The 26,214-nt window shown below is 37.9% G+C and overlaps 1 protein-coding gene across 3 annotated transcripts in view; it reads right to left on the minus strand.

The window, feature by feature from the left end:
* Fam208b (family with sequence similarity 208, member B) overlaps positions 1–25,907 on the minus strand; it is a 52,022-nt gene extending 26,115 nt beyond the window's left edge. For all 3 annotated transcript variants that reach the window (XR_001174749.1, XM_013009308.1, XM_013009309.1), the window contains exons 1-13: positions 25,817–25,907; positions 24,127–24,199; positions 18,590–18,681; positions 15,795–15,932; positions 15,530–15,654; positions 15,428–15,447; positions 15,240–15,336; positions 12,827–12,927; positions 12,124–12,227; positions 9,833–9,905; positions 9,678–9,740; positions 6,955–7,677; positions 2,904–3,137 (exon numbers count right to left, since the gene is read on the minus strand). Coding sequence is in view for 2 of the 3 variants with exons in the window: in XM_013009308.1 (XP_012864762.1) it covers positions 2,904–3,137; positions 6,955–7,677; positions 9,678–9,740; positions 9,833–9,905; positions 12,124–12,227; positions 12,827–12,927; positions 15,240–15,336; positions 15,428–15,447; positions 15,530–15,555 (1,441 nt within the window). In the remaining variant the exon portion in view is untranslated. The remainder of the gene's footprint in view (positions 1–2,903; positions 3,138–6,954; positions 7,678–9,677; positions 9,741–9,832; positions 9,906–12,123; positions 12,228–12,826; positions 12,928–15,239; positions 15,337–15,427; positions 15,448–15,529; positions 15,655–15,794; positions 15,933–18,589; positions 18,682–24,126; positions 24,200–25,816) is intronic.
* Positions 25,908–26,214: the final 307 nt, after the last annotated feature.

Raw genomic sequence — 26,214 nt, forward strand, 5'->3', positions numbered from 1 at the left:
AAAATTAGTAACCCTGAATTTTTTTTCTTTTTTCTTTTTGTTGGTCATGGGGTTCCAACATAGGGCCTGGGGCTGTCTTTGAGCTCTTTCTGCTCAAGGCTAGCGCTCAACCATTTTGAGCCACAGACCCATTTTCTGGTTTTGGGGAGGTTAATTGGAGATAAAAGTCTCACAGACTTTCCTGCATGGGCTAGCTTCCAATCATGATCCTCAGATCAGCCTCCTGAGTAGTTAGGATTACAAGCGTGAGCCACCAGTACGCAGCTGTAACCTTAAAATTTTAATGGTTTATATGGCCATAAATGCAGCACAAATTTGTCTAGTTTTAAACATATTTTGAAAACTTAATTTTCTGTGCTTTTCTGTATAAACCCAAATGAATGCTGTCAACCAATTAGTTTATAAAAGCCAATCTCATAATGTTTACAAACTAATTTGAAAGATGGAACACCAAGAAATATCAAATTATTAGAAACTACTATTAATTATGTGCTTTAAAAAAAACAGGTGGAAATGGAAGATTAATAATATCCTTAGACTAAGGATATACCTTTTGTAGAACTAGAACTTAGATGTGTAAGGGAAATTGCACAAGAAAAAAAACAGTGAGCTTAAGAAAAATACAAGTTAGCCAAAAGGGAAGTAGTAAGTCAGGGAACAGCAGGAACTAAATAAATATGGTCATATGGTCATGTAGGGTAAGACTGTATCATGCATCCTTCAAAAACAATCACAAAAGTTCAAATTTTCCACAGAACCCAAACTATGTTACTACACCTTCCCCTGCCTCTTTTTTCTTGGCAGTATTCAGGATTGAACTCTAATCCTTGCACTTAGAGGTCTACAGGCACTCTACCACCTCAGCCATGCCCCAATTTATCACTTCAGGTTTTAGAACATGATGAGCTATGAAAAAGTCTCCAGTCATAAAATAACACTACAGGAACTTAAAACTCCCAAGCTCATCACTAATTCCACCAACAAAATAACTGTCTTAAATTCCCCACCATCTATCAGGAGTGGAAAATATCACTGTACTATTAAGAGCCATTTGGATATTTGTAACATCATTTGGGGGCCTAGATTTATTGGATTTTGAGTCTTGCCTATACTTATCTTGGCAAAGCCAGATGAAATAGTTTTTTTGTGGCCCTTATAAAGGCCCAGATGATGGATGTTCTCCACTCCTGATCTATGTGATATATAAGAATCAAGTAGATGATGAGGGATAAAGTAGCACCAAGGAAATCAAAAAGAAAATGAATAATAATATAAAGATAGGGGCTAGGAGGGGCTGGGAAGGTGGCTCAGTGGTGGAGCACTTGCCTTGCATGCCTGAGGCCCTGGGTTGGATTCCTCAGCACCACATAAGCAAAAAAAAGAAAAAAGCCAGAAGTGGCACTGTGGCTCAAGAGGTAGAGTGCTAGCCTTGAGCTGAAGAGCTGAGGGACAGCACCCAGGCCCAGAGTTCAGGCCCCATGACTGGACCCCCCCCCCAAAAAAAAAGATAGGGGCTAGGAGTGGGGCCTAGCATTCATGAAGCTGGGTTCAATTCCTCAGTACCACATTAACAGAAAAAGCCAGAAGTAGGTCTGTGGTTCCAGTAGTAGAGTGCTAACCTAGCAAAAAGCAGCTCAGGAACAGTGCCCAAGCCCTGAGTTCAAGATCCAGGACTAACAAAAAAAACCAAAACCAAAACCAAAAACCCCAAACAAATAATATAAAGATAAAAGGGAATGAAGTCTCTCTGTTAGGAATCAATACAAAAGATGAAATGTCATATTATAGATGTCACAGTCTGGAAGGACTGCACTATACACAGAAAAGAAACAGACCCAAGAGTAGACTTGGTGGTATATGTTCAGTTGCATAGAGGTGAAGTCTGAGGTAACACAAGAATTTCTAATAACAAAGTTGTTTAACAGTAGGAAATAGTCACAAAACCACCATTCAAATCAAATCAATTAAATCAATATATAAGATTCTAGATTACTGACCGCTTTATGCTTGTTTGCTTTGTAAAGGTACTGGGGTCCTCATGCTTGCTGTGCAGGCAGTCTACCACTTCAACCATGCTGGATTCCTAACAGCACTCTACTTATAGTCCTCTATAAACAAACAAGTCTTTACCTTTATAAATGACTACAGAGCAGACAAATCTGCCAGGTATTTGCATGTGCATTTAAGTATAAATAAGGCTATTATACTTTTTTTATCTTGTAAAGATTCATGTTCAGGGCTGGGAAGGTGGCTCAGTGGTAGAGTGCTTGCCATGCATGCATGCGGCCCTGGGTTCCATTCCTCAACACCACAGAAGCAGAAAAGGCTGGATGTGGCACTGTGGCTCAAGTGGTAGAGCGCTAGCCTTGAGCTGAAGAGCTGAGGGACAGCACCCAGGCCCAGAGTTCAGGCCCCACAACCAACCAAAAAAAAAAAAAAAAAAGATTCATGTTCAGACTCTATGCAAATTATACAGTCTACTTTGTTTGATGGCTTGAATCTTCTCTAATTTATCTATAGTAAGAAACCAAGTTATCTATAGTAAGAAATCAAGTTAGCTATTTATAGCCAGAACTAAATATACAATGATAAATTTTAAACTACTCTTACATATTTCAATATTATCTTTTATTATTATTATTTTTTGCCAGTCCTGGGCTTGAACTCAGAGCCCAGGCACTATCCCTGAGCTTCATTTGCTCAAGGCTAGCATTCTACCACTTGAGCCACAGCGCCACTTCTGGCATTTTCTGTCTATGTGGTCCTGAGGAATCAAACCCAGAGCTTTGTATATGCTAAACAAGCACGTTACCACTAAGCCACATTCCCAGCCCTTCAATATTATCTTTTAATACCCACTAGATCTGCATGTAGTATTTGCGTTTTCAGGAAGTGTTGCTTACCAGGTTGTGGCTGCTTTCTGATTGTGGAATTCCTTTTGCCTTTTACTATATTTACCCTCTGTTTCTGTGGAGATTTCTTCACATGTGGCTTAGTTTTGACTGGAGATTTCTCTTGCTTCTTTGCCCTTTTAACTTTTGTTGCCACCGGGATATCTTTACAAATAATAGAACCTTCTTGGGTTTTCTCATCCAATTTGGTTTTCTGTACAAACTGTGCAGTCAGCACTTCCGCACCTTATGTAAAAGAGACCATTTTTTAAGGAAGATGAGCCCAGATGTTTATCAGCCTACCTTTTTTCTGTACTTCTTTTGTTTGGGGGAAAACTATAAAGTTTTAGCTACTTCTACAAGAACTTTTTTTTTTGGGGGGGGGTCAATTGAGGCTTGAACTCTGGGCCTGAGCGCTGTCCCTCAGCTCTTCAGCTCAAGGCAAGTGCCCTACCACTTGAGCCACAGCACCATTTCCGGTTTTCTAAGTGGTTTATTGGAGATAAGAGTCTCAACGAGTTTCCTGCCCAGACTGACTTTGAACTGTGATCCTCAGATCTCAGCCTTCTGAGTAGCTAGGATTACAAGCATGAGCCATCGGCACCCAGTTCTAAAAGAACTTTTTAAAAAATAAGGTAGGGTTTTAATTCTCACATAAAGATAGGAACTTGCAACCCTGAGATACCACCTTACCCCAGTCAGAATGGCCCACATCCTAAAGTCAGCCAAGACAAACGCTGGAGGGGATGTGGAGAAAAAGGAACCCTATTACACTGCTGGTGGGAATGTACATTTATACAACCACTTTGGAAAGCAGTCTGGAGGGTCCTCAGAAAGCTAAATATTGACCTTCCTTATGACCTAGTAATACCACTTCTAGGCATCTATCCTGAACAACAGGAACCAGTATGCAAGAACACATGCACCTCCATGTTTATTGCAGCACTGTTCACAATAGCCAGGATATGGAAACAACCCAAATGTCCCACCACAGATGAATGGATCCAAAACCTGTGGTATCTATAAACAATGGAATATTATGCAGTCATTAGAAAAGGCAAAATAATGGCATTTGCAGAGAAATGGATGGAAGAAATCATGTTGAGCCAAGAGCAGAAACAAACAGCACATGATCTCCCTGATAAGTGGATATAAAATCCAAAATGTAAGGTGATATGACAAAATTAACAAGACTTAAAGAAACAAAAGACTCCCACTCGGGCTGGGAAGGTGGCTCAGTGGTAGAGCGCTTGCCTTGCATGCATGAGGCCCTGGGTTCGATTCCTCAGCACCACATAAGCAAAAAGAAAAAAGCTGGAAGTGGCGCTGTGGCTCAAGTTGTAGAGTGCTAGCCTTGAGCTGAAGAGCTGAGGGACAGCGCCCAGGCCCAGAGTTCAGGCCCCACGACCGGACCCAAAAACAACAACAACAAAAAAACCCAAAAAACTCCTACTCATCTGGTCAAATCACTACTAAATAACCCCATGTTGCTGATCACACAAATGGTATATATGTGCACACAGGAGGGAAACCAGGATGATGACACAGAACTAGAGGGAATAGGGAAAAACATACAACAGTAGGACTAATCAGCGGTACTGGACATTGATCAAAATGAACTAAGCAACTCAATGGCAGTGACAGGAGGGAGGGAACGAGTGGAAAAGAGAGCGCTGATGCTATGCAAAACAAAAGGAATGCACATATCACTCAATGTGGAAGAAATAACTGTATTGCAAACCTCACAGAACTCATAAATGTACAGACCACGATAGACAATTTGCCCCATGAAAGTTAGAATGTGTTTGTGACTTTAACTAAGCATCAGTATCCCACAATACTGTGAAATTTGGGAAATTATGTATTCACTTAATCACTATAAAGAATTTGGAAAAAAAAAGATAGGAACTTGCTACTACTTACTAAATCTATCTTACTAGGTGAAGAAAAGTTATCACAGTATTAAGTTCATTAAACAAGATACAACTTAATATTAAAACTTTTACTGAGTGATGTTGAAGTAACACTGTACTAATTTACAGCTCTGAAAGTAGAACATTAATTATGTTTGTAAAAGCAACACACATAAGGTGATGCGGTTAAATCTGTAAACACATTTTATACAGAAGACTATATATTTCTAAAGAGTCACATTATGTTACTATTTGTATACATCTAAATTTTAGTGATATCTGAGAAACTAAACATTTAAGACAGGTGAAGACTGAAAAAAGTCTGCACTTAGTAAACATATCTTGAGAAAAAAAAACTAGTCTTTACAAAATTATGTGCTTTTCTTCTCATATGCAACTAAGAAAATAGCTAAAGGGGAAAGTGGAGATGTAAAAATACTACTGGCTAGCCAGTCACCTGTGACTCATGCCTGTAATCCTAGCTACTCAGGAGGCTGAGATCTGAGGATCATTATACCAAGCCAGCCTGGGTAGCAAAGTCTGTGAGATTCTTACCCCAATTAACCACCAAAAGAGCTAAAAGTGGAGCTGTGGCTCAAGTGATAGAGCACTTGAGCAAAAAAGCTCAAGAACAGCACCCAGGCCTTGAGTTCAAGCTCCAGTAGCAGCACACACATATACACATACACACACACACACACACACACACACACACACACCACCTGCTTAAACAATGCAGTTAATCTTTTAAGAGTTAAAAACATGCCAATGCAACCTTTGACAAAATTTCCTATTAACTTTTTGTAATTTTAATTGCTTCCACTCAAAATTCAGTCCCAAAATACATGAAATAATCCTATATCTGAATTTTAGCAATGGTCGGTCATGGGGCTTGAACTCTGGGGCTGGGCACTATCCCTCAGCTCTTCAGCTCAAGACTTCAGTGCTCTACCACTTGAGCCACAGCGCCACTTCCAATTTTTTGGTGGTTAATTGGAGATAAAGAATTTCACGTACTTTTGCTGCCCAGGCTAGCTTTGAACTGCAATCCTCAGATCTTGGCCTCCTGAATAGCTACGATTACAGACAGGTATGAGCAACCTGTGCTTGGTGGCAAATATTTTTAAAGTAACATTATACAAAAAAATACTGTTTCTGATTGAGAACATTTAAGCATGAAAACAAAATAATAAACAATGATGAATACTAATGAAATGTAAAAAAAAAACTAGACCCATTTCATATCACTAAGAAAGCTCTTAGAATTTAATGTACATGTCCTGGGATCTAATTATTTTCCTTCTTACTAAATCATCACAGGTAGTAAGTAGCAGAAAAATAGTGGAGGATAAATTTAAAAGAGAAAGAAATTAAGGTTGGACAACTATGATCTAACTCTTGCACAAATAGGAAGGAAAGATCTCTCACAGGTTCTGGAGAAAAAAAAAATGAAAAAAGACAGTATTGGGCTGGGAAGGTGGCTCAGTGGTAGAGTGCTTGCCTTGCATGCATGAGGCCCTGGGTTTGATTCCTCAGCACCACATAAGCAAAAAGAAAAAAGCTGGAAGTGGCACTGTGGCTCAAGTGGTAGAGTGCTAGCCTTGAGCTGAAGAGCTGAGGGACAGCGCCCAGGCCCAGAGTTCAGGCCCACGACTGGATTCCCCCCCCCCCAAAAAAAAAAAAGAAAAAGAAAAAAGACAGTATTTTCTTTATTATTCAATGCCATGTTTCTCAGACTACATGTCATAACCCACTGATAGTTACTAATAAACAATGGGTCATGACTAGAGTTCTTTGTTCACTGTAACAAATTATCAGATTACATCACTTTTTTATTTTTTGTTTCAAAATGTATGAATCTGTGGCACATGTCCATTTATGCACTATTTCTTAGAATAGGATGTAAGTATATGTGAATGATAGCTTTTTACAAGTATAACATAAGCTTTTGGTGGGAAGGCTTTTGTCATATCTTAGTTTCTTGCTTTCAGTAGTTATATAAAGATCAAATGAGGAAAAATGTTGGCATTTCTAATAATTTCTAATTTTGAATCAGCTTCTAACGTGCTGCCAAGCTACAGTCCAAAGAAATCCAGATAGGAACAGGACTTGAAGTCTGTGGTTATTATTTTAATAATCCACATGCTTACCTCTTTTTCTTTTCTGAGGAAACTGTCCTTTAACTAACTTAAGAGTTGTCGGAGAATGGGAACCATGATCTGTTTCAGATGTAGCTCTTTTGGGAAAGGGGTAGCATAAGTTCATCCTTTTATTGTGCACCCCGAGTGGTACGCTGGCCTTTCTCTTGGGTTGTACTCTCAGATTTGATGCTAGTGGATTCACTGAAACCATAACTCCATTGTTCTTTGTGTTCAATATATTTTCAGAATTTTCTGTTTCAGTTTCTTTTTGTACTTCTTCTTCTAGGTCCAGAAATTCAGGATCTGGAGTCATAACTAAAGAAAATCCAGCATCGCAAATTCCATCTGAAATACAAGGAGGCTGTTGTTGCTCTACTAACAAATCCTGAGCAGTAGACACATCAAAAGAATAGCCACTGGGATCTGAAATATAAGACTTCAACTGAATGAAAGACTCTACAGAGCACTTTTCAGGAGGGGGGATCAAGTCAAAATCCACGGGCAGTTTTCCAACTGATACAGTCTCCTTCACGCCATCATGAGGCACAGCAGTCAATGAAAGGCTATTGTCTGCTCTGGAAAGTGCTTGCAAATTGCTCTGTACCAATGTTTTTGGATGGGTTCTTTCTTCAGGAAGTGATTTCTTTGCTTCTAGTAGGGCACAATTAAGGGCAGGTATTATAGGTACCACTTTCAAAGACATGTCATCTTCGACATTCCAATCCTTCACCCCTAAAACACACACATTAAAAACATGATATCATTTTGGTTTATAACAAAAGAGGGGAAAAAAGCTTTGGATTTCAAAATTATGGAATGGTTAAATATATCAGTGTTTCAAATGAAAACCTAAGTGGTAACTAAGAACTTATATAAGACCTATATGTAATATATTTAATGAGAAAATATCTCCATATTCTTGAAGTTATACACATAAAGAAATTGAAAAAGAACGATCTGATAAGCAACTGGTAGGTTAGAATTAGTAGACCAAGTACAAACTGTCTTAATGAGGAATACATGAAAAAGTAGCACTCCAGTATTTATTCAAAGAGAATTTTTGTCCTGGATACAGTTAGGAATGGCTCTTTTTGTGACTGGTAATTTACAATTAAAAATGTAGGAAAAAGGGCTTGGGAAGATGGCTCAGCAGTAGAGTGCTTGCCATGCATGCATGAGGCTCTGGGTTAGATTCCTCAGTCCCATATAAGCAGAAAAGGCCAGAAGTGGTGCTATGGCTCAAGTGGTAGAGTGCTAGCCTTGAGCTGAAGAGCTGAGGGACAGCGCCCAGGCCCAGAGTTCAAGCCCTGCGACTGACAAAAAAAAAAAAGGGTATTTTAAGGACTACTAAATCAATTATACCTAGCATCTAATAAATGTAAATAATCTTTGGCATTCTGGTACTGCAATTGATAATACTTTGTTACAATTACCAAGAATATACAGGTCTTTTGAGTAACAGTATAATTTAAGGAAAAAAAAAATCAACTTAAAAACTTTTATGTATTCTTTGTAGCTTTAGAAATGTTAAATAGTTTTTTCTTTAAATGCATCCAATATGACTTCAAAACAATGAGAATTTCCTTCTGTGGCAAAACTAAATGATTCACTTTCCTTTTATCACTTGTTCAGCAAGTATTTATTTTTCATATGCTTGGTACAGGTAGACTAAGGATACAGTAGAAGGGTAGTAGGCATTGTACTGGGGATGTAGCTTAGTGGTAGCACTTGGAATGTGTGAGGCTTAGATTTGATCTCCAACACCACTATCAAAAAATAAAAGATATAAGAAGGGTGAGTAGTAGTAAACACTTATAACCTCAGCATTCAGTAGGCTTAAGCAGGATGTAATACTGAGGCTACCCTAAGCAATATACTAATAAACCCTTGACTCAAAAAAGGAGGGATTGGGCTACATAAAAGTATTTACGGCCGGGCGCTGGTGGCTCACGCCTGTAATCCTTGCTACTCAGGAGGCTGAGATCTGAGGATCATGGTTCAAAGCCAGCCCGGGCAGGAGAGACCGTGAGACTCCTATCTCCAATAAACCACCAGAAAACCGGAAGTGGTGCTGTAGCTCAAGTGGTAGAGCGCTCGCCTTGAGCTGAAGAGCTGAGGGACAGCGCCCAGGCCCAGAGTTCAAGCCCCACAACCGACAAAAAAAAAAAAAAAGTATTTACGCTATTTTGGTAAATCGAGGGATGCTAGTTGGAATAAAAAGTGATAGTGAAATCACAACTTCATATTACATACTGCCTACCTGTTAGGCACTTTTTTAAAAGAAAGGTTTTGATTCTCTGTGAGTCAATAATATCCAGAGAATGTATGAGTCAAATATGAAACCCAACAGTCCAGACAGGGAACAGTAGTCATATTAAGACTCTAAGATTACTGTTACCATAGTCTCACACTAAACTACTCATCAGGTGAAGGTGAAAGTATCTCCTAGGTACTCCTGTTCAGTAACAGATAAACTCAGACATGCTTAATGTGAGGCACCTCAGAGACATCAAGGCAGAAGAAATGTGAACAGATATTGGAGAGTGTAATGCTCAGAGGATAAGGTACACCTGCAGAGGAAGCCAAGAAGGGTCAGGTAGAAGGTGAAGAAAAATAAGCTACTTAAGAGGGAAAAGAGCAGTTAGTGGTGTCATGTACTACTGAAAAGTCAAGTCAGTTTAGAATTTAAGACTATGCAACACATTGAAAATGAGATACCACTGTATACTCACCTGTTGACAGAGGTGAATGGAATAAATGTAACCCGTATAGACCCATCTGTTGCTCTTCAAAATCTACACAGAATGAGAAGAAAACTTAAGGTTGCTGATCTTATAAGACAAAATAAACAGGAAGTTTTTTCCACTCCCAGAAAAGTGGTCCTTACCTGGTGCTGGTATTAAGGCTGATGATGTAAGTAAAATGAAAACTCCTCTATCTTCTAAGCACTTGACAATTGCCTTAAACATTAAAAAACAAACATATGAAAGAAGATTCTTAAGTACCTCTTCCCTCTGCTGGGAACTGGGGGGAACTGACCTCACACCTTCTAAGAGACGCTTTCAAGTATCACTGCTCATCTCTGTGATCCAGTTACTAGTTGAAGAATGTGCAGATGACACAAATTGGCCTGAAGTGACTGAAGTAGTACTTCACTACTTCCCTTCCATGTGAAAATGAAACATGTGGCCCTGATTGGTAGTCTTAGAATAAAACTTATATAGAGGGCTAAAGGAAGGACATATAGCACTTGAATCTGATTACCATCTAGAATGAAATAATAAGCCTATTAAATCCCTCAGTGTTAAAGATGGACTGGAACCATGCACTGCAAAGCATACTATTATTATTTGTCAGTGCCAGCCTCCAAGCTTCCTGTCTATGCCTCCCGATAGCTGGGATCACAAGTGTACCATCACCAGTGTACCATCATGCCTAGCTTGTTAAGTGAGACAAGGTCTCACCAATTTCTTTCCCAGGCTGCCTCAAACCTCCACCCTCCCAATCTACACCTCCTGAGTAGCTGAGATTAGAGACTTGAATCACCATACCCAGCTCAGAGTACTATCAGTCAGACAGAATTCCTTCCAAAGTTACATATGGTCTGTTTTACTTTATCAATTTCTTACTGTTATGAGAATAGTCATGTTATTAAAAGGCTTAGACTTGTCTGGCCCACTGTTCAGTATTTGCGTCATATCTTTTGTGATTTAAGAATTAGTCACAATGAGAGCTGAATGATACTCTGGATCCAATCTCTCATAAAAGATACATGGCTAAAATTATGGAATTCCTTGAGACAGTAAATATTTCTCAGCAGTCTTATTGTCTTCTTCTTCTTTTTAAATCTATTGTGGGGTTTGAACTCAGAAACTGGGCACTGTCTCTGAGCTCTTTTGCTCAAGGCTAGTGCTCTACCACTTTGAGTCACAGCTGTACTTCTGGTTTTTGAGTGGTTAATTGAAGATTAAGAGTCTTACAGGGACTTTTCTGCCCAAGCTAGCTTTGAACAGTGACCCTTAGATCTCAGCCTCTTGAATAGTTAGGATTTATAGGCACCAGCAACAGTCTTACTTTCTACATTACAAAAATAAGCGAAGAAATTAACTCCTACAAACCTGTGGATAATAGTAATAGAAATGATTAAGGTGCTTTTAAAGAAGGGTCTTACAAGTTGGGAAGAAGTACCTGTGAGAGGAAGTTGGAATAGTAAAGGAGATGGATGAAGATGCACATGGTCAAAGTTTTGTTTGCTTGTATGAAAATGTTTTAAGGAGAGAGGAGTAAGTGGTAGAAGAGGTAAGATTCATTGAGATACATCAGTACATGTCTGGAAATTTCACAATTAGACCAGCTTTGTATAATTAATGCATGCTAACAAAAAATGAAATATAAGTGTCTAATAAGTGGCCCTTTAATGCAGAAGCACTAGAGGTCTCATCTATTATTCTGTCAAAAAAAATAAAATATTTTGAGAAAAACTTTCTATTTCTTACAATTAGAAATGTAAATAGATCAGCAAGATACAAAAGTAAACTGAGATACAAGGGGAGGAAAATGTTAAGATCGTAATTGTGCCCATGTGTCAAGATATACGTAGATCTATCTTTTTTTTTTTTCTTGGCTAGTCCTGGGGCTGGAACTCGAGGCCTGGCTGCTGTTCCTGAGCCTCTTTGTGCTCAAGGTTAGCACTTTACCACTTTAGCCCCAGTGCCACTTCCAGCTTTTTTTTTTTTTGTCGGTCATGGGGCTGAACTCTGGGCCTGGGTGCTGTCCTTAGCTCTTCACCTCAAGGCTAGTAGTGCCCTACCACTTGAGCCACAGCACCACTTTGGCTTTTTTCTGCTTATGAGGTGCTGAGAAATAGAACCCAGGGCCTCATGCATGAGAGGCAAGCACTCTACCACTGAGTCAATCTCCCAGCCCCACTTCCAGCTTTTTATGAATAGTTTATTGGAGATAAAATCTCACAGACTTTCCTTCCCAGGCTGGCTTCAAATGACATCCCTCTGACTTCAGCCTCCTGAGTAGCTAGATTACAGGTGTGAACCACCGGCATCCAGTTTGTCAATAAATATTAATAAAAATCCTTTCAGCAATCTCATCTAATTCAGCTAACTTAAGACATCAATTTCTCAGTTTAAGAAAAAAATAGTATTTAAAATGAAGGGTTCTTACCAATTGCTTATTTTTAATATATTCTGTTAGCTTATCTAAGTTTTCTCCTTGTTTGTTTGAAAGTTCCACCTCATACAAATCAAAGCACAAATCTTGGCAACAAACTGTAGAAAAATCAGAAAAACAGATCTTATTTCTAAAATTACTTATAAGTCAATCATTTTATAGGTTACCAAAAGGAAAAGAATTAGGAACACTGCTTAAAAACTCTCATCACAATGTTCTAAATTATAAAACTTAAAAAGTTACTGAAATAATTAAAAATAATGTTCTCATTTGCATTGAGACTTCTATAGGTTTAACAAAACAAATAAATACAAAAAAAAATTAATGTTCCTTAAAGTAAATGACCTAAATTTTCCTCTCATATTTTTTTTCATTTGAACTTAAAAGTATACAAATAAATAAAAACAATTAAAACCATGCTCTTTTTCAGGGTGTGAGTTTCCAGTACTTCTAATAGTTTGCTCAATTCAGTATTCTATATTAAAACTGGTCTTTGTTATCGTAGATCAAACTTCTTTACAGTTTCTAGTTGGCTTCCAAAGAACTAAAGAACATGACAACTCAAGAACTTTCTGAAAAGACCCTTTTAAGAATCACTTGAAAGTTGCAAGTTATTATTTCTGTGTTTAGTAGACAGAGAGGAATAGAACTGAAACCAAGCTCAAGACATGCAATGTGCCACTATGTTCCAACAGACCTTTCTGTTCCAAGTAATTCTGTTTTCTAAAGGCAGCTTCTGGTAGTTTTTCTTTCAAAGAAGACACTTTCATTATATATTTAAAATGTAGTTCCCGTGGTCTAAAAAAACAAAACAATTATCATCAAGCAATGTACTGAAGTTCTCTATGGCTTGATAATTCCATTTTTGAACTTAGCAGTAACATTCTACAGTACTAAGAATCTTTTCTTCTTTTTCATTGTACTCATAAGATTTTGCTTTATTATTTACACATTTTCTATATAGGGTCTTCCTTTATAACTGGATGGCCTGGACTACGATCCTCCTACTTGTGCTTCCTCACATAGGTGGAATGACACTGCACCCAACCATTGTGCTCTCCTGAAGTTGGGATAATGACAGGGGCATACCACCATACCTAGCTATTGGTTGACAAAGAGTCTCTCAAACTTTGTCTTGGCTGGGACTGAACCATGATCCCCAATCTCTGATTCCCAACTAGCTAACCAGGTTTGAGCCACCATGCCTAGCTCCTGCTGCTGTTTCTTTAAAAAGTCCAACAAAGTCATGTGGTTATGCCTCACAACTATAATACTAGCTGCTCAAGAGGCTGAGGATCTGGAGAATTGAGCTATGAAACCAGCCTGGGTAGAAAAGCCTGTAATTCTCCATCTCCAAAATAACTAGCAAAATGCCCAGCATGGCTAAAGACATGGCTTAACTTATAGAATGCCAGCCAAGCACGCATGAGCCCCTGACCCTGGTACTGGCCCTCAAAAAACATACAGAAAAACCAAAACCAAAATAGCCCCACAACAGACTACGCAGGAGGTAGAGATCAGGAGGACTGCAGTTCATAGTATATTCATAATTCCAGTCTCCATCAAACCTAGACACATTGGCATGCACCTGTTATCCTAGCTATGTGAAGTACTAGATGAGAGAGAGGATTGTGGTCCAGGCCAACGCAGCCACACACACAAAACTATCTGAAAATAACAAAGAAAAAAAAGGGCTAGCACTCAACAAATGAAAAGAAAAGGAAAGGTAAAAAGAAGAAAAGAGGCCAAGAGAAAGAAAATGAATCCCCATTTTTACTTATGATCAATGAATCTGTATATCTACCTTTTCAGTTATTTCAAGTACAAAGTAAGAACAGGTTGGACAAAAAGATTTTTTTTTTTTGGGTCCGGTGGTGGGGCCTCAACTCTGGGCCTGGGTGCTATCCCTCTGCTCTTCAGCTCAAGGCTAGCGCTCTACCACTTGAGCCACAGCGCCACTTCCGGCTTTTTACTTATGTGGTGCTGAGGAATAGAACCCAGGGCCTCGAGCATGCAAGGCAAGTGCTCTACCACTGAGCCACCTTCCCAGTCCCTGGACAAAAAGATTTCATAAGATGTCCTTTACAATATCCCAGTGGAGACTATTCATAATTACAATCTATTATAATGTAAACAGATGTTAATAATTATTTTACTTAGTATTTTCAAGAGGAATCAAGTGAAAATTGGAAAACTGGACATTGCTACTTATTTTTGTGTTGCCAGGGACCAAACACCAAAGGCCTCATGTACTACATTCCAAGTCTTGTTTTCTATGTTCTGATAAGATTATGGAATACTTTACACAATATATTTAGTAGACTACCTTTTATTTGCTAACTCTATCCTTCAAGTAGGTTTTGCCTTTTTTTTTTTTTAACTGTTTACTTCCCAGGTGGTTGTGGTAGTGGGGATTGAACCCAAAGCCTTGTACTTGGCTAGTATGTACTCTGCCACTTGAGCTATGATTCCAGCCTTTTTGTTTGTTTTTGAGATAGGGACTCAATAACTTTGTCTCTGCTGGTGTCAAGCTTGAAATCATCTTGCCTCTATCTCCAAAGTTGCTGGGATTATAACCATGCACTACCAGTTCTAGCTGCAAATACTGTAAATCTTAATAAGGCCTCATAAGAGAACTAAGTAACTATAACCTGCTGTATTTGCTAAGTAAACAAATTTGATCTGTTTGGTGGGAAAGTCAAAACTCTAGTACCAAATAATTTTATTTAGCCAGGCAAAGTGGGAGATACTTGGAGCCTACAAGTTTGAGAACAGCCTAGGCTACATAGTGAGACATTTCCAAAGAGAAGTGTATATTTGGGAATGCATACTGTCCTGAGAATCATGTTCTCATTAATAGATAGACTTTAGGTCTCCTGTATTATGGCCTTTTACTCTATACAGCCATACTAGTACATACAATTGCTTTATCTCAATTCAACCCCCATCAAGACCTTGAAATACCAGTTTAAAAAAAAATGAGGGGCTAAAGAAACAGTTCAATGGTAGAACACTTGCTTAGTATGTAGGTTCAATTTCCAGAATTGAGGAAAACAGACCAAAAAAAAAAAAAAACCCCACAAACATAAGGAAAGACACAAAATACTTACAGCTGTGCTGGAACTGTGCTATAAGTGGACTGAAGAGTTATATCACATAGCACACAACCTTGAACAATTAATTTTCCTTTCCATGGAGGGATGGGAGCTTTAAGAAATAAGGGTAAAAGGGAAACTAATTATTCGTGAAAGAGTTTTTACCCAGAAATCATTTGAAAAAGAAAGTAATAATTTCTTACCATCTACACTGAGTTCAAACCTATAAAAGAAAAAAAAAGAACATTTTTTAAGAGCAAGAGGAACACATCCAGCAAAACAAAGCATGTACATTCATTACTTACATGCTTTCATAAGCTGGTGCTGCCATGGTTTTAGGTTCCCTGTATTGAAAAGCTACAATTAAAAAAGGACAAACTTGTCTGGGTCGATTAATAATAGTGTTGCCTGAAAGTTCATAGAGGTAACACTGAAAAAGAAAAATAAGCATTATTAGCAGTATGAAAACTGCATACACATTAAGATTATCTCAACCCCAACCAATCTCGAAATCTGACAAATTTAATTCAGAAATACATCTTAGATATTATTTATTCACAGGCAATATACCTGACTCAGTTCAAAGGCACGAAAATGGCTTGTCTTGTCAGAAACTTTGTGAGCATGTTTAGCCACATGGCAGTCATAGCCCGAAGATGGCCTGGTGTAGTTAGTTGTGTAATTCTCAGACACAAACTTGACTTTTCCCTAGAATGAAAATAATAAAACTTATCAGTCTTCTTCAAATAGCAGTAACTTTAACTGCAGAATTTATTTAAAGGTGGTCTAATAGGAATGTGGATGCATTTTTAGTAAGTTGAATAAGAACAATACCCTTTTTGAGGTGGATACCAATAACCTTTAACACAATTATCAAATAAATATATACGCATCCCAAATTTAAGAGAACAAATTTATGAGAAAAACTAGCCCACTATCTTTTATGATACATTTACTTGACTATAACAGAAAAAAATGAAATATAAAATTATTAAAAATCACTTTTCAAACTCAAGTATAAAACTAAATATATTTATACTAGGGCTCAGAAAGTCCAGAAGGAGCAAATATGTAGGAAAGTGCTTTGTGGAAATTGGCAATGAGAGAATAGTCATAGTATTTCCCATTACAGACCTCTTCACAATGGTTAAAGTTAAGTTTACTGAGACTGAGGGTATATAGCTCAGTGATAGGGCTCGTCTAATACAGGCAAGGCCTGGGTTTCATCTCCAGCAATGGAAAAAGGAAATGAAAAGTTTTACCACATGCGGAAATGTCTTAAGATAATATAAAATAAGAAATTATTCTTATTATGTTTAAGAATAAAGTATAAGACCTTTTTGGGGTTATGAAGTCTATCTACATGAAAAATATTGAAATATAAAATTGAAATACAAATATATATGACATATATCAAGGGAGTATAGGATTGTAGGCAATTTAAATTTTAAGACAGATGTAACTGCATTCTTTTTATTTTCAGATCTCACTATTCAGCTGAGGCTGGCCTGGAATTGTCCATCCTCTTGCCTCCTGAGTGTGGGCATTGCAGGCAACTACTACCAACCACATCCAGAAAACGACATTCTTTGAAGCAAGATTGTGTGTGTGCGCGTGCGTGTGTGTGCATGAGTTTAAAATCCTCTTCTTTATATAATCACCAAAAGCTATACTAAGAAACCAAAGAATGTTATTAGCTCTGTTTTAAAATAATCACCTCTATCTTTTCCCCATCAAGCATTTTATGGCTTCAGGTATGATTCTCTTTTGTGAAATAAATAAGGACAATAGAGAGCACTGGCAAAAGTTAAACAGAAATATCCAGCCAATCTGGAGTATTCATGGACAAGAAACCAAAAGAGAAGTAGAATCTAACACATGTAAAAAAATCAAATGCTTACTATCTGTGTTGACAGGCATACTTTCTTATACCACTGATCTTAGAGCAAGAAAATAAGGATTAAGGAGGAAAAAGCAGGTACTGTACAGCAAAGTAGTGTTACTTGCTCTTCACTTTTAGAGAATAGATGTTGAAATACAGAGAATTCTCTTAGGGAAAAAAAAACAGTCAGGTTGGGGCACCAGTGGCTCACACTTGTAGTTCTAACTACTCAGGAGGCTGAGACCTGAGAATTGTGTTTAAAGCCAGCAAGGGGGGAAAGGGGGGATTCCATGAGAATCTTAGCTCTAATAAAGCACCAAAAGGCTGGAAAGTGGTAGAATGCTAGCCTGCAGGAGGGTGGTCAGTAGTTTGGGTTTTATAAACCAAAGAACTTAAGATAGTAAGAAAGCTAAAAGACTGCCAAGCAAAGTAAGATCACAGAAAGCACCCCTACCCCTTCTGAAATCAGAGTTCCACTACTATTAGGATGAATATTCTAACTGAGTGATTTACTAAAAAACTTCATTATTTAGGACATTTAGAATTTGTAAGATCACTACTAGTGGTGTCTCATGAAGCTGCGAACAGGGCTGGGTATTTGAAGGATAAAGAAAATGAAGATGGCTGGGAATGTGGCCTAGTGGTAGAGTGCTTGCCTAGCATGCATGAAGTCCTGGGTTTGATTCCTCAGTACCACATAAACAGAAAAGGCTGGAAGTGGTGTTGTAGTGCCTTGAGCAAAGAAGCTCAGGGATAGTGCTGAGGCCCTAAGTTCAAGCCCCAGGACCGGCAAAGGAAAAAAAGAAAAAGAAAATGAATTTTTATTTAACCACTTTAGTTGGACAATACATGCTATCTTCTAAGGTTCAGTTTTTATAGCCATGTTCATTGCGTAAACAACTACTTGTTATTTCACTTTTTAAAACATTAATTTCCTAGACATCAGTGAGAGAAACTTCTCAGTAAATACTTTTTATTATTTTGAAGTTTCTTTTAAAAATATATTCACAGATTATTAAAACAAACTTGAGCTTTGTCTTTAAAGAAGGCAAGTATAGTGGTTCATACTTGTAATGCAAACTACTTGGAGGTAGAGATTGAGAGGATGGAGGTTCAAGGCCAGCTCAGATAAAACTTAGTGAGACCCCCATGCCAATCAAATAAGCAGAGCATGGTGGTATATATCTGTTATTCCAGCTCTGTGTTAGGCCATATATGTAGGAGGATCAAGGTCTAAAGTGAGGTTTGGGTAAAAACTCAAGGCTATCTGAAAAATAGTGTGGCTCAAATGGTAGGTCACTTGCCGAGCAAGCACAAAGCTGAATTTAAACCTCAATAGTGCCAAAAAAGAAAATACAGTGTCATTTTTCTGAATTTGGATAGATGTCTTAGTAGATAAGAACTGTGGCTAATAATGTACAAAGAAATTTAGGCTGACAAACTTCAATTTTTAATATTACATAAAAGCACATGTGGGCTTTACCTTAATTATATTAAAAATGACAATATAACCAGATTTCCCATGGCACCATGGTCTTGGATGAAGATAGTCTGAATATTTGGAAATGTATACACCTTTAAAAGTATAAAACATAGATTAATTTACACTTTAAGAAAGTATCTACTCAAATACAATTTACATATAACAAAAAATATATAGGAAAGAACTATGTAAGGAGTGACACTGATCAAGACTCACTGAATTCATAATCTGATTTAACTGAAACTCCTTTGTATAACTACTTAAAACAACAAAAAAACCAAAAACATAACATTTAAGCAATAACACTACCCAAAGAACAAGTCCATTAAAAATTGCTTTGATCTCATTTACCTTTTTTTTTGGGGGGGGGGAGCAGTTTTGCAGCTGGAACTCAGGACTTAGGTGCTGTCCCTGGGCTCTTCTGCTCTTCTGTGCTCTTACCACTTTGAGCCACAGCAACACTTTCTGTTTTTAAGTGGTTAACTGGAGATCAGAGTCTCACAGGGACTTTTCTCTCTAGGCTGGCTTTGAACTGCACTCAGATCTTAGCATCCTGAGTAACTAGAATTTCAGTCATGAGCCACCAGTGCCTGCCTCATTTACCTTTTAAGTAATCACCATTTTGAGATTCTAAAGAAACAGAAACTTAAAAGTAAAGGATACTTGACAACCAATTTTCTATTTCGGCACAGTAACTGAAAAAGGATAAAAAGTATCACATTCTTAGAAAAAAAATCTGTTTCTGTTTGACTTTCCTTCTATTTTTCTATCTGTATAATCATCCAACCAAAAGGCTTATGATAATGACTCTCAATGTATAGTTCACAAAAAAATATTAGAAAGCACTTTTCTTTAATCATATGCACCAGGAGTTTACTATATAGATTTCTGAGCAGTGATAAAAGTAAACAAAAAAAGGTTCCTGCCTCTATCAAGACAGTTATACTTCTTTTTTCCACTTCAGTCACATCATAGGTCAAAATATAGTAGACATTTAAATATATGTCAAGAACATGTTGAAATAATCAACAGTATGTATTAAAAAAAACTTGAAAAACATGGAAATGTTAATTTAGGGCTAGGAATGTGGCTTAGTGGGAGAGTGCTTGCCTAGCATGCATGAAGGCCTGGGTTCAATTTCTCAGTACCACATAAACAGAAAAGGCCAGAAGTGGTGCTGTGGCTCAAGAAGTAGAGTACTAGCTTTGAGCTCAGGGACAGTGTCTAGGCCCAGAGTTCAAGCCCCAGGACTGGCCAAAGAGAAAAAAGTTAATATATTTGAGCAAGAAGTTCTTTAGACAGAGAATAAATCCTACATAGGCAAATGAATGAAAATACAGACGCCTAAAAGATGATAAATTATTTATGACATATATAGGCCACAGTGTTGAACATTGAGGCAGAAAAAGAAAAGCTATTAGATAATAAAAATCCTGGTATGGACTGGCACCAGTGGCTCATGCATGTAATCCTAGCTACCCAGGAGGCTGAGGTCTGAGGATCACGGTTCAAGCCAGCCCTGACAGGAAAGACCATGAGACTCTTATCTCCAATAAACCACCAGAAAACCCTAAGTGGTGCTGTGGCTCAAGTGGTAGACTTTCCTAGCTGGGCTAGCCTCAAATTGCAATCCTCAAATTTCAGTAGCTAGGATTACAGGCATGAGCAATCAGCACCCAACTTTCAAATTCTTAAAATACATAAGAAAGCAATAATGCAAAACAGTTCCTAGGGTTTAAAACTTACAACCCTCATGATCATTAGTTTGCACGAAAAGATTCTCTTTCATAGCTATTCTTTTAATTTACTGCTTAAACACTTTCCAGCCTTTAATTCTATATTGGGCAGAGAAAATAAATCCATTTCTCTAGATCACTTCATTTGAGAACTCATCAGTGATGAGGAGGCATATGGCTGTTTCTGACTTGAATTTATTTTTGTGTGACTCGGTATCTTGGATCTAACAAGTAAGTTTCTGCAGTAGCTAAGAATTATCCTCCTTACCTCTGTTCTATTCTGCAAGCACCTTTTTTCAATTGCTTGGACTTTTTTTTTTTGGGGGGGGTCCGGTTGTGGGGCCAGAACTCTGGGCCTGGGCTCTGTCCCTCAGCTCTTCAGCTCAAGGCTAGCACTCTACCGCTTGAGCCACAGCGCCACTTTCGGCTTTTTTCTTTTTGCTTATGTGGTGCTGAGGAATCAAACCCAGGGCCTCAAGCATGCAAGGCAAGCACTCTACCACTGAGCCACCTTCCCAGCCCTTGCTTGGACTCTTAACTGCTTTCTTCACCCAATAATTTGGGGGTGCTCGCTTGGCAAGCATAGCTTGCTTTGAGTCTTCTTTTGGGTGCTGCCTCTGTCTTCCTTTGGGTTAAATGCTGCATGTTCTAACATTTAAAATTTTTTAGGGCTTGGGCTTTTAGACACATTAAATGGGAACAAACTCTGTGTTCTCTTGGACATGGATTCTCTTGGGGAACAACAATAGAGGCCAGAGAGGAAGAGATACTGGAGTGTCTCCCTGTAAGTTTTGTACCCTGTCATGTTATTATCATATATATATATATATATAAATAATAGTACATTATTATGTTATTATTATCATGTATGGGCATACACAGCTTCTTAAAAGAGTGCTATCCAACTTATACCTCTTGCTGGTAGGCTCTACAATTACATCAGGCATGGAGTCATGAATAGGAGAAATTATTCTGCTCTAGTATGTTAAGATTTGTTGCAAGGGATAGTCAATGACTTTAGCCCAAACCTTTATAATGTCCAGGGACAAACTGACTCCCTAGCAGCCGTGGTTCTACAAAAAAAGAAGAGCTTTAGATATGCTCACAGCTGCTCAGACAGGGCTTGGCCATGACAAAGAGTGTATGGGGGTTAACAGATCAGGAAAAGTCCAAACTAACATCCACAAATTAATCTTTTATAAGGTCTCTCATAGAGAACAAGTTACTCAAGAATGGCTCTTATGGGGAGAGACATCTGCTCCTGGCTGTCTTGACTGCTATCTTTCCTGGGACCCCTTTCTAGTAAAAGAATTCCTGTATTTTCAACCTGCTTGTTAAGTCTTGTTTCTTCTAGACTGGAGTCCATCAGGTTACAAATGGCCATTAAAAAAGATGCTTTATTTAGACTGTCCTCTAGTTTTACCATGGACATCTTGTGTGCTTGGAGGATTCCAGACTGCCATACTTCATGCTGAGCAGAAACAGTCTGCAGTAGTCATCATTTATGTTCTCTTACAGAAGTTAGAGATTATATCGAGAAGGGGAATGAGAGAAAAAGGGGAACTATGAGGTAGACGAGGATAAATACTAACAGACATAACACATGGCAGATAACATGTGTCCCATATGATGGTGTTTCTTTTTTTTCGGTCATGGGGCCTGAACTCTGGAGCTGAGTGCTGCCCCTCAGTTTTTCAGCTCAAAGACTAGTGCTCTACTTCTTGAGCCACAGCACCACTTCTAGCTTTTTCTGCTTATGTGGTGCTGAGGAATCAAACTCAGGGCCTCATGTGTGCAAGGCAAACATTCTACCACTGAGCCACCTTCCCAGCCCTCATGGTGTTTCTTGTTCTCAGTGCCTCAGGATTCTGCTCAAATGCTGCTTCTTTCTATAATGCTCTAAGTTCCCATTCAAACACTTCTTCCCATTATGCCCTGGGTACCTGATAACGAATGGAAAGAGCTGAGGTGACACGTACAAACCATCAAGCAATCAGTGCAACGCCCAGGAGAGGAGATCTGAGGGGAGTCCTATAGTATAAAACTGCCCTCCGAGAGGATTCACTGGTCTTCTTTGGACCCTTCTTCAGATGGACAGTCTCACTACTTTCTTTCATGGCTTTCCTTTCACAATTAAGTTTAAAGGTAAGTTTAATTAAGTAAAAATTAAGTTTACTGGAAAGTGGAAGAAAAGCTCTGTGAAAGATAGTAATAGATACACTTCATCTGGAGAAGGGGAATAAGGAGAAATCCCTCCTTTTACTCTTAAATAAGCTTATTTTTTCTTAAGCAATGAGATGAATATAACTTAAAATTTTTGTGTTTTCTAATTACCATATAACCCAATGATTCCATTGCTAGCTTTATACCCAAGAGAAATGAAAGCATGAATACATACATTTAAACATATATTCATAGTAGCATTATTCATATATCTTCACATTCAGAATATATGAAACAATGCCCAACTAATGAACAAAGATAATGTGATATAAATATATAGGATTCAACTACAAAAGAAATGAAGTACAGGCTATAATATGGATAAAGCCATTATCCTAAATAAATATAATTATACATAAAAGATTATATAATATATGGCTTCATTCACAGGAATGTTCTTTCATAATAGGCAAATTCTTAAACACACAAAGTAGACTAGTGGTTCCCTGAGCTTTTTTGCTCAAGGCTAGCACTGTACACTTTGAGCCACAGCATGATTTTTGGTGGTTAATTGGAGGTAAGAGTTTCACAGACTGCCTGGACTGGCTTTGAACTGCAATCTACAGATTTCAGTATCCTGATTAGCCAGGATTACAGGCATGAACCACCAGAGTACAACTTCAATCATACAACTTTGTACATGCTATATTATATACCCATTTTAAAGTAGTTTTGTTGTTACTGTTTTGTTTAGGGACTTTTTATGTTGGGAATTTAACATTTTTTTAACAAGTCAGCAAGAATCTAGTGAAGACCTAATAATCCTTTCTAGTCCTACATTCTCTAGAACTCGGCACTGCTGAACATTCTCTTCAGTTGAGATCCTTTGATTATGTGTCAAATTCTACCTACAAATTCTCCATGTAATGGATTGCTTTTGCCTCTTTTTCATTCTATAACATCATCCATCCCAGTGTAGGACACCAGGTCCCATTACCAATTTAGAAGTTCTGTTCTTTGCCATCTTCTCCTATACTATTGTGCCTAACAATGACTTGGCTTCAAGCAATATTCTCTCACTTCTGCCCTGGTTCTGGTCCCTTTTCTGTTTCAGAAGTACTTATGGCAAACTTTTATTAATAAACTACTTGGTACAAATTCCTGGCTAATTAAGCATTTTATAAAGTCTCAGTCCTCACACCAACTCTACAAAATAGCCCAATCTATTTTCCAATGAGAAAGCTGAAATTTACAAAACCGTTGTGTTCTTCACCATTATATCACTAGCGTTTCTTAACTAATTAGCAATTCCAAACAATCTGCTTCTCTCATCTTGTGTCTTTTTTACTAATAATATTATGGTATGTGTTTGGAACCTTACATTTGATTCTTCCCTCTCTTACTCAGTTCTACTTACTTACTGCCATTATGATAGTTAAGAGGAAATCCTCAAGTCAGTACTAAACATTCGGCACTGAAGAATACTGTAAGCTTCAGATTCAAAACCCCTATGTTTAAAGTTCTAACTCTAAAGATTACTTGTTTGAAAATAATGAAACTAGTTTTAATATTTCTTATGGAATTAAATCTCAGTTCATCAAGTAAAATAAGAGATTCTTTTCTTCCTTACAGCCTCACCTTTGGCTGGATCACCAAGAGTAGTAACAGCACTGCTACCAACACAGAGTCCACGCTGACATATCAATTTTGCCTTTAAACAAAAGATACTGTTTTGTTTATTACCAGTCTTGGGATAAGCAAATTAAACAGTGGGTACATAATCTAAAAAGGTTAAAATACAAAACAAAGCACAGAGCAAATTCATACAATTGTCTTTTGATTAATGATCCAAAGACTGTCATAAGCTTTTTACCATTTCTTTTTTTTTTTTTTTTTTTGGTCAGTCGTGGGGAGTGAACTCTAAGCCTGGACACTGTCCCTCAGTTCTTCAGCTCAAGGCTAGTGCTCTACCACTTGAGCCATAGCACCACTTCCGGTTTTTTCTGCTTATGTGGTACTGAGGAATCGAACCCAGGGCCTCATGAATGCAAGGCACGCATTCTACCACTGAGCCAACTTCCCAGCCCTGCTTTTTACCATTTCTATTAACAAAAGTGTCACGAAAAAAAAATTCAACAAGGTCATACTTAAGTATTCTCTTGAAGGTTTCTTGCTTTATAACTATTTAGTTTGAAAGTGTCTTTTTTAGTGTAAATCCACATATTTTAATTATTCCTTAGGCAAATATATCTTTGATTTTTATAAGCCTGTAATGTAACCTACATAATTATATATCTATATCTATCTATCTATCAATTCTTCCCCCTCCCTCCCAATTCTGGGGCTTGAACTCTGGGCCTGGGCACTGTCCATGAGTTTCTTGTGCTCGACTAGTGCTCTACCACTGGAGCCACAGAACCATTTCTGGCCTTTTCTGTTTATGTGGTACTTAGGAACCGAACGCAGGGCTTCATGCATACTAGGCAAACACTACCACTAAGCCACATTCTCAGCCTTATAAATTACTTTTTAATATCAAATTTAATTGTATTGATAGATCCCTCCTTCTTAGACACTACACATTATCTCTGGAGACATACACAGTGCTTTCCTTTTCCTCCAATTTAGGCAAGGAAAATAATAAAAATGTTCAATCTTTAAACAATTAACTAGAATACTGAATAAGAAAGAAGTGTTCATCTTATTATCCTCAAAACCATGCAATTTAAATCTGAAAAACCCCCACAGAAATAAACACTGATTAATGAAAAAGTGTCCATGCATTCAACGGCATTGAAACTGTAGTATAATCTGGCTTATGTAACTGTAACCCCCCTTTTATAATAGCAATTTTAAAAATTGTAGTAATGAAAGAAACCCATATTCATATAAATTTTACCACTTTTTTTTGTTCTGTCATGGGACTTGAACTCAGGCACTATACCTGAGTTCTTTTGCTCAAGGCTAGCGCTGTACCACATGAGCTACAACTACAGTACTACTTCCGGTTTTCTGGTGGTTAACTGGAGTTAACGTCCCATGGACTGTTCCTACCTAGGCTGGCTTCAAACTGTGATCCTCAGATCTCAGACTCCTGAGTAGCTAAGATTACAAGTGTGAGCTACCAGTGCCTAGTTAGAAACTTAGATTTTAAAGAAGAACTGTAAAGTTCTAAAAACTTAAATCTGTTTCACGATTAGCTTTTAGTATTACTTACAATGACACTCACCTAAATAAAAATACAAGTCTTCCTACAATCTCATAAAACTGAAATACCAATATTTATGGCTAACAATATCATTAATTTTATGCAATCTGATTTTCTTACCTGATTTTCAGTTTCAAGCAGGAAAAACCCATAAGTTTCTTGAAGTTCTTCCTCAGTATAATTACTTGTTTGTTTTTGTTGGTAAAAGGCTTTGTACTGTATAAAAAAAGAGAATATATCCTATAAACATACTGCTTTCTCTTACCTTTTTTTTTTTGTCGATCGTGGGGCTTGAACTCTGGGCCTTGGCACTGTCCTTGAGCTCTTTGCTCTACTACTTGAGCCACAGCACTACTTCCAGTTTTTTTGGTGGTTAATTGGAGATAAAGAATCTCAACCGACTTTCCTGCCCAGGCTGGCTTTTAACTATGATCCTCAGATCTCAGCCTCCTTAGTAGCTAGGATTATATAAGCCATTGGCGCCTAGCTCTCTAATTTTTTTTGGGGGGGGGAAGAGA

This window comes from Dipodomys ordii, unplaced genomic scaffold (assembly GCF_000151885.1).
Source record: "Dipodomys ordii isolate 6190 unplaced genomic scaffold, Dord_2.0 Scaffold9, whole genome shotgun sequence".
Classification (NCBI taxonomy): domain Eukaryota; kingdom Metazoa; phylum Chordata; class Mammalia; order Rodentia; family Heteromyidae; genus Dipodomys; species Dipodomys ordii.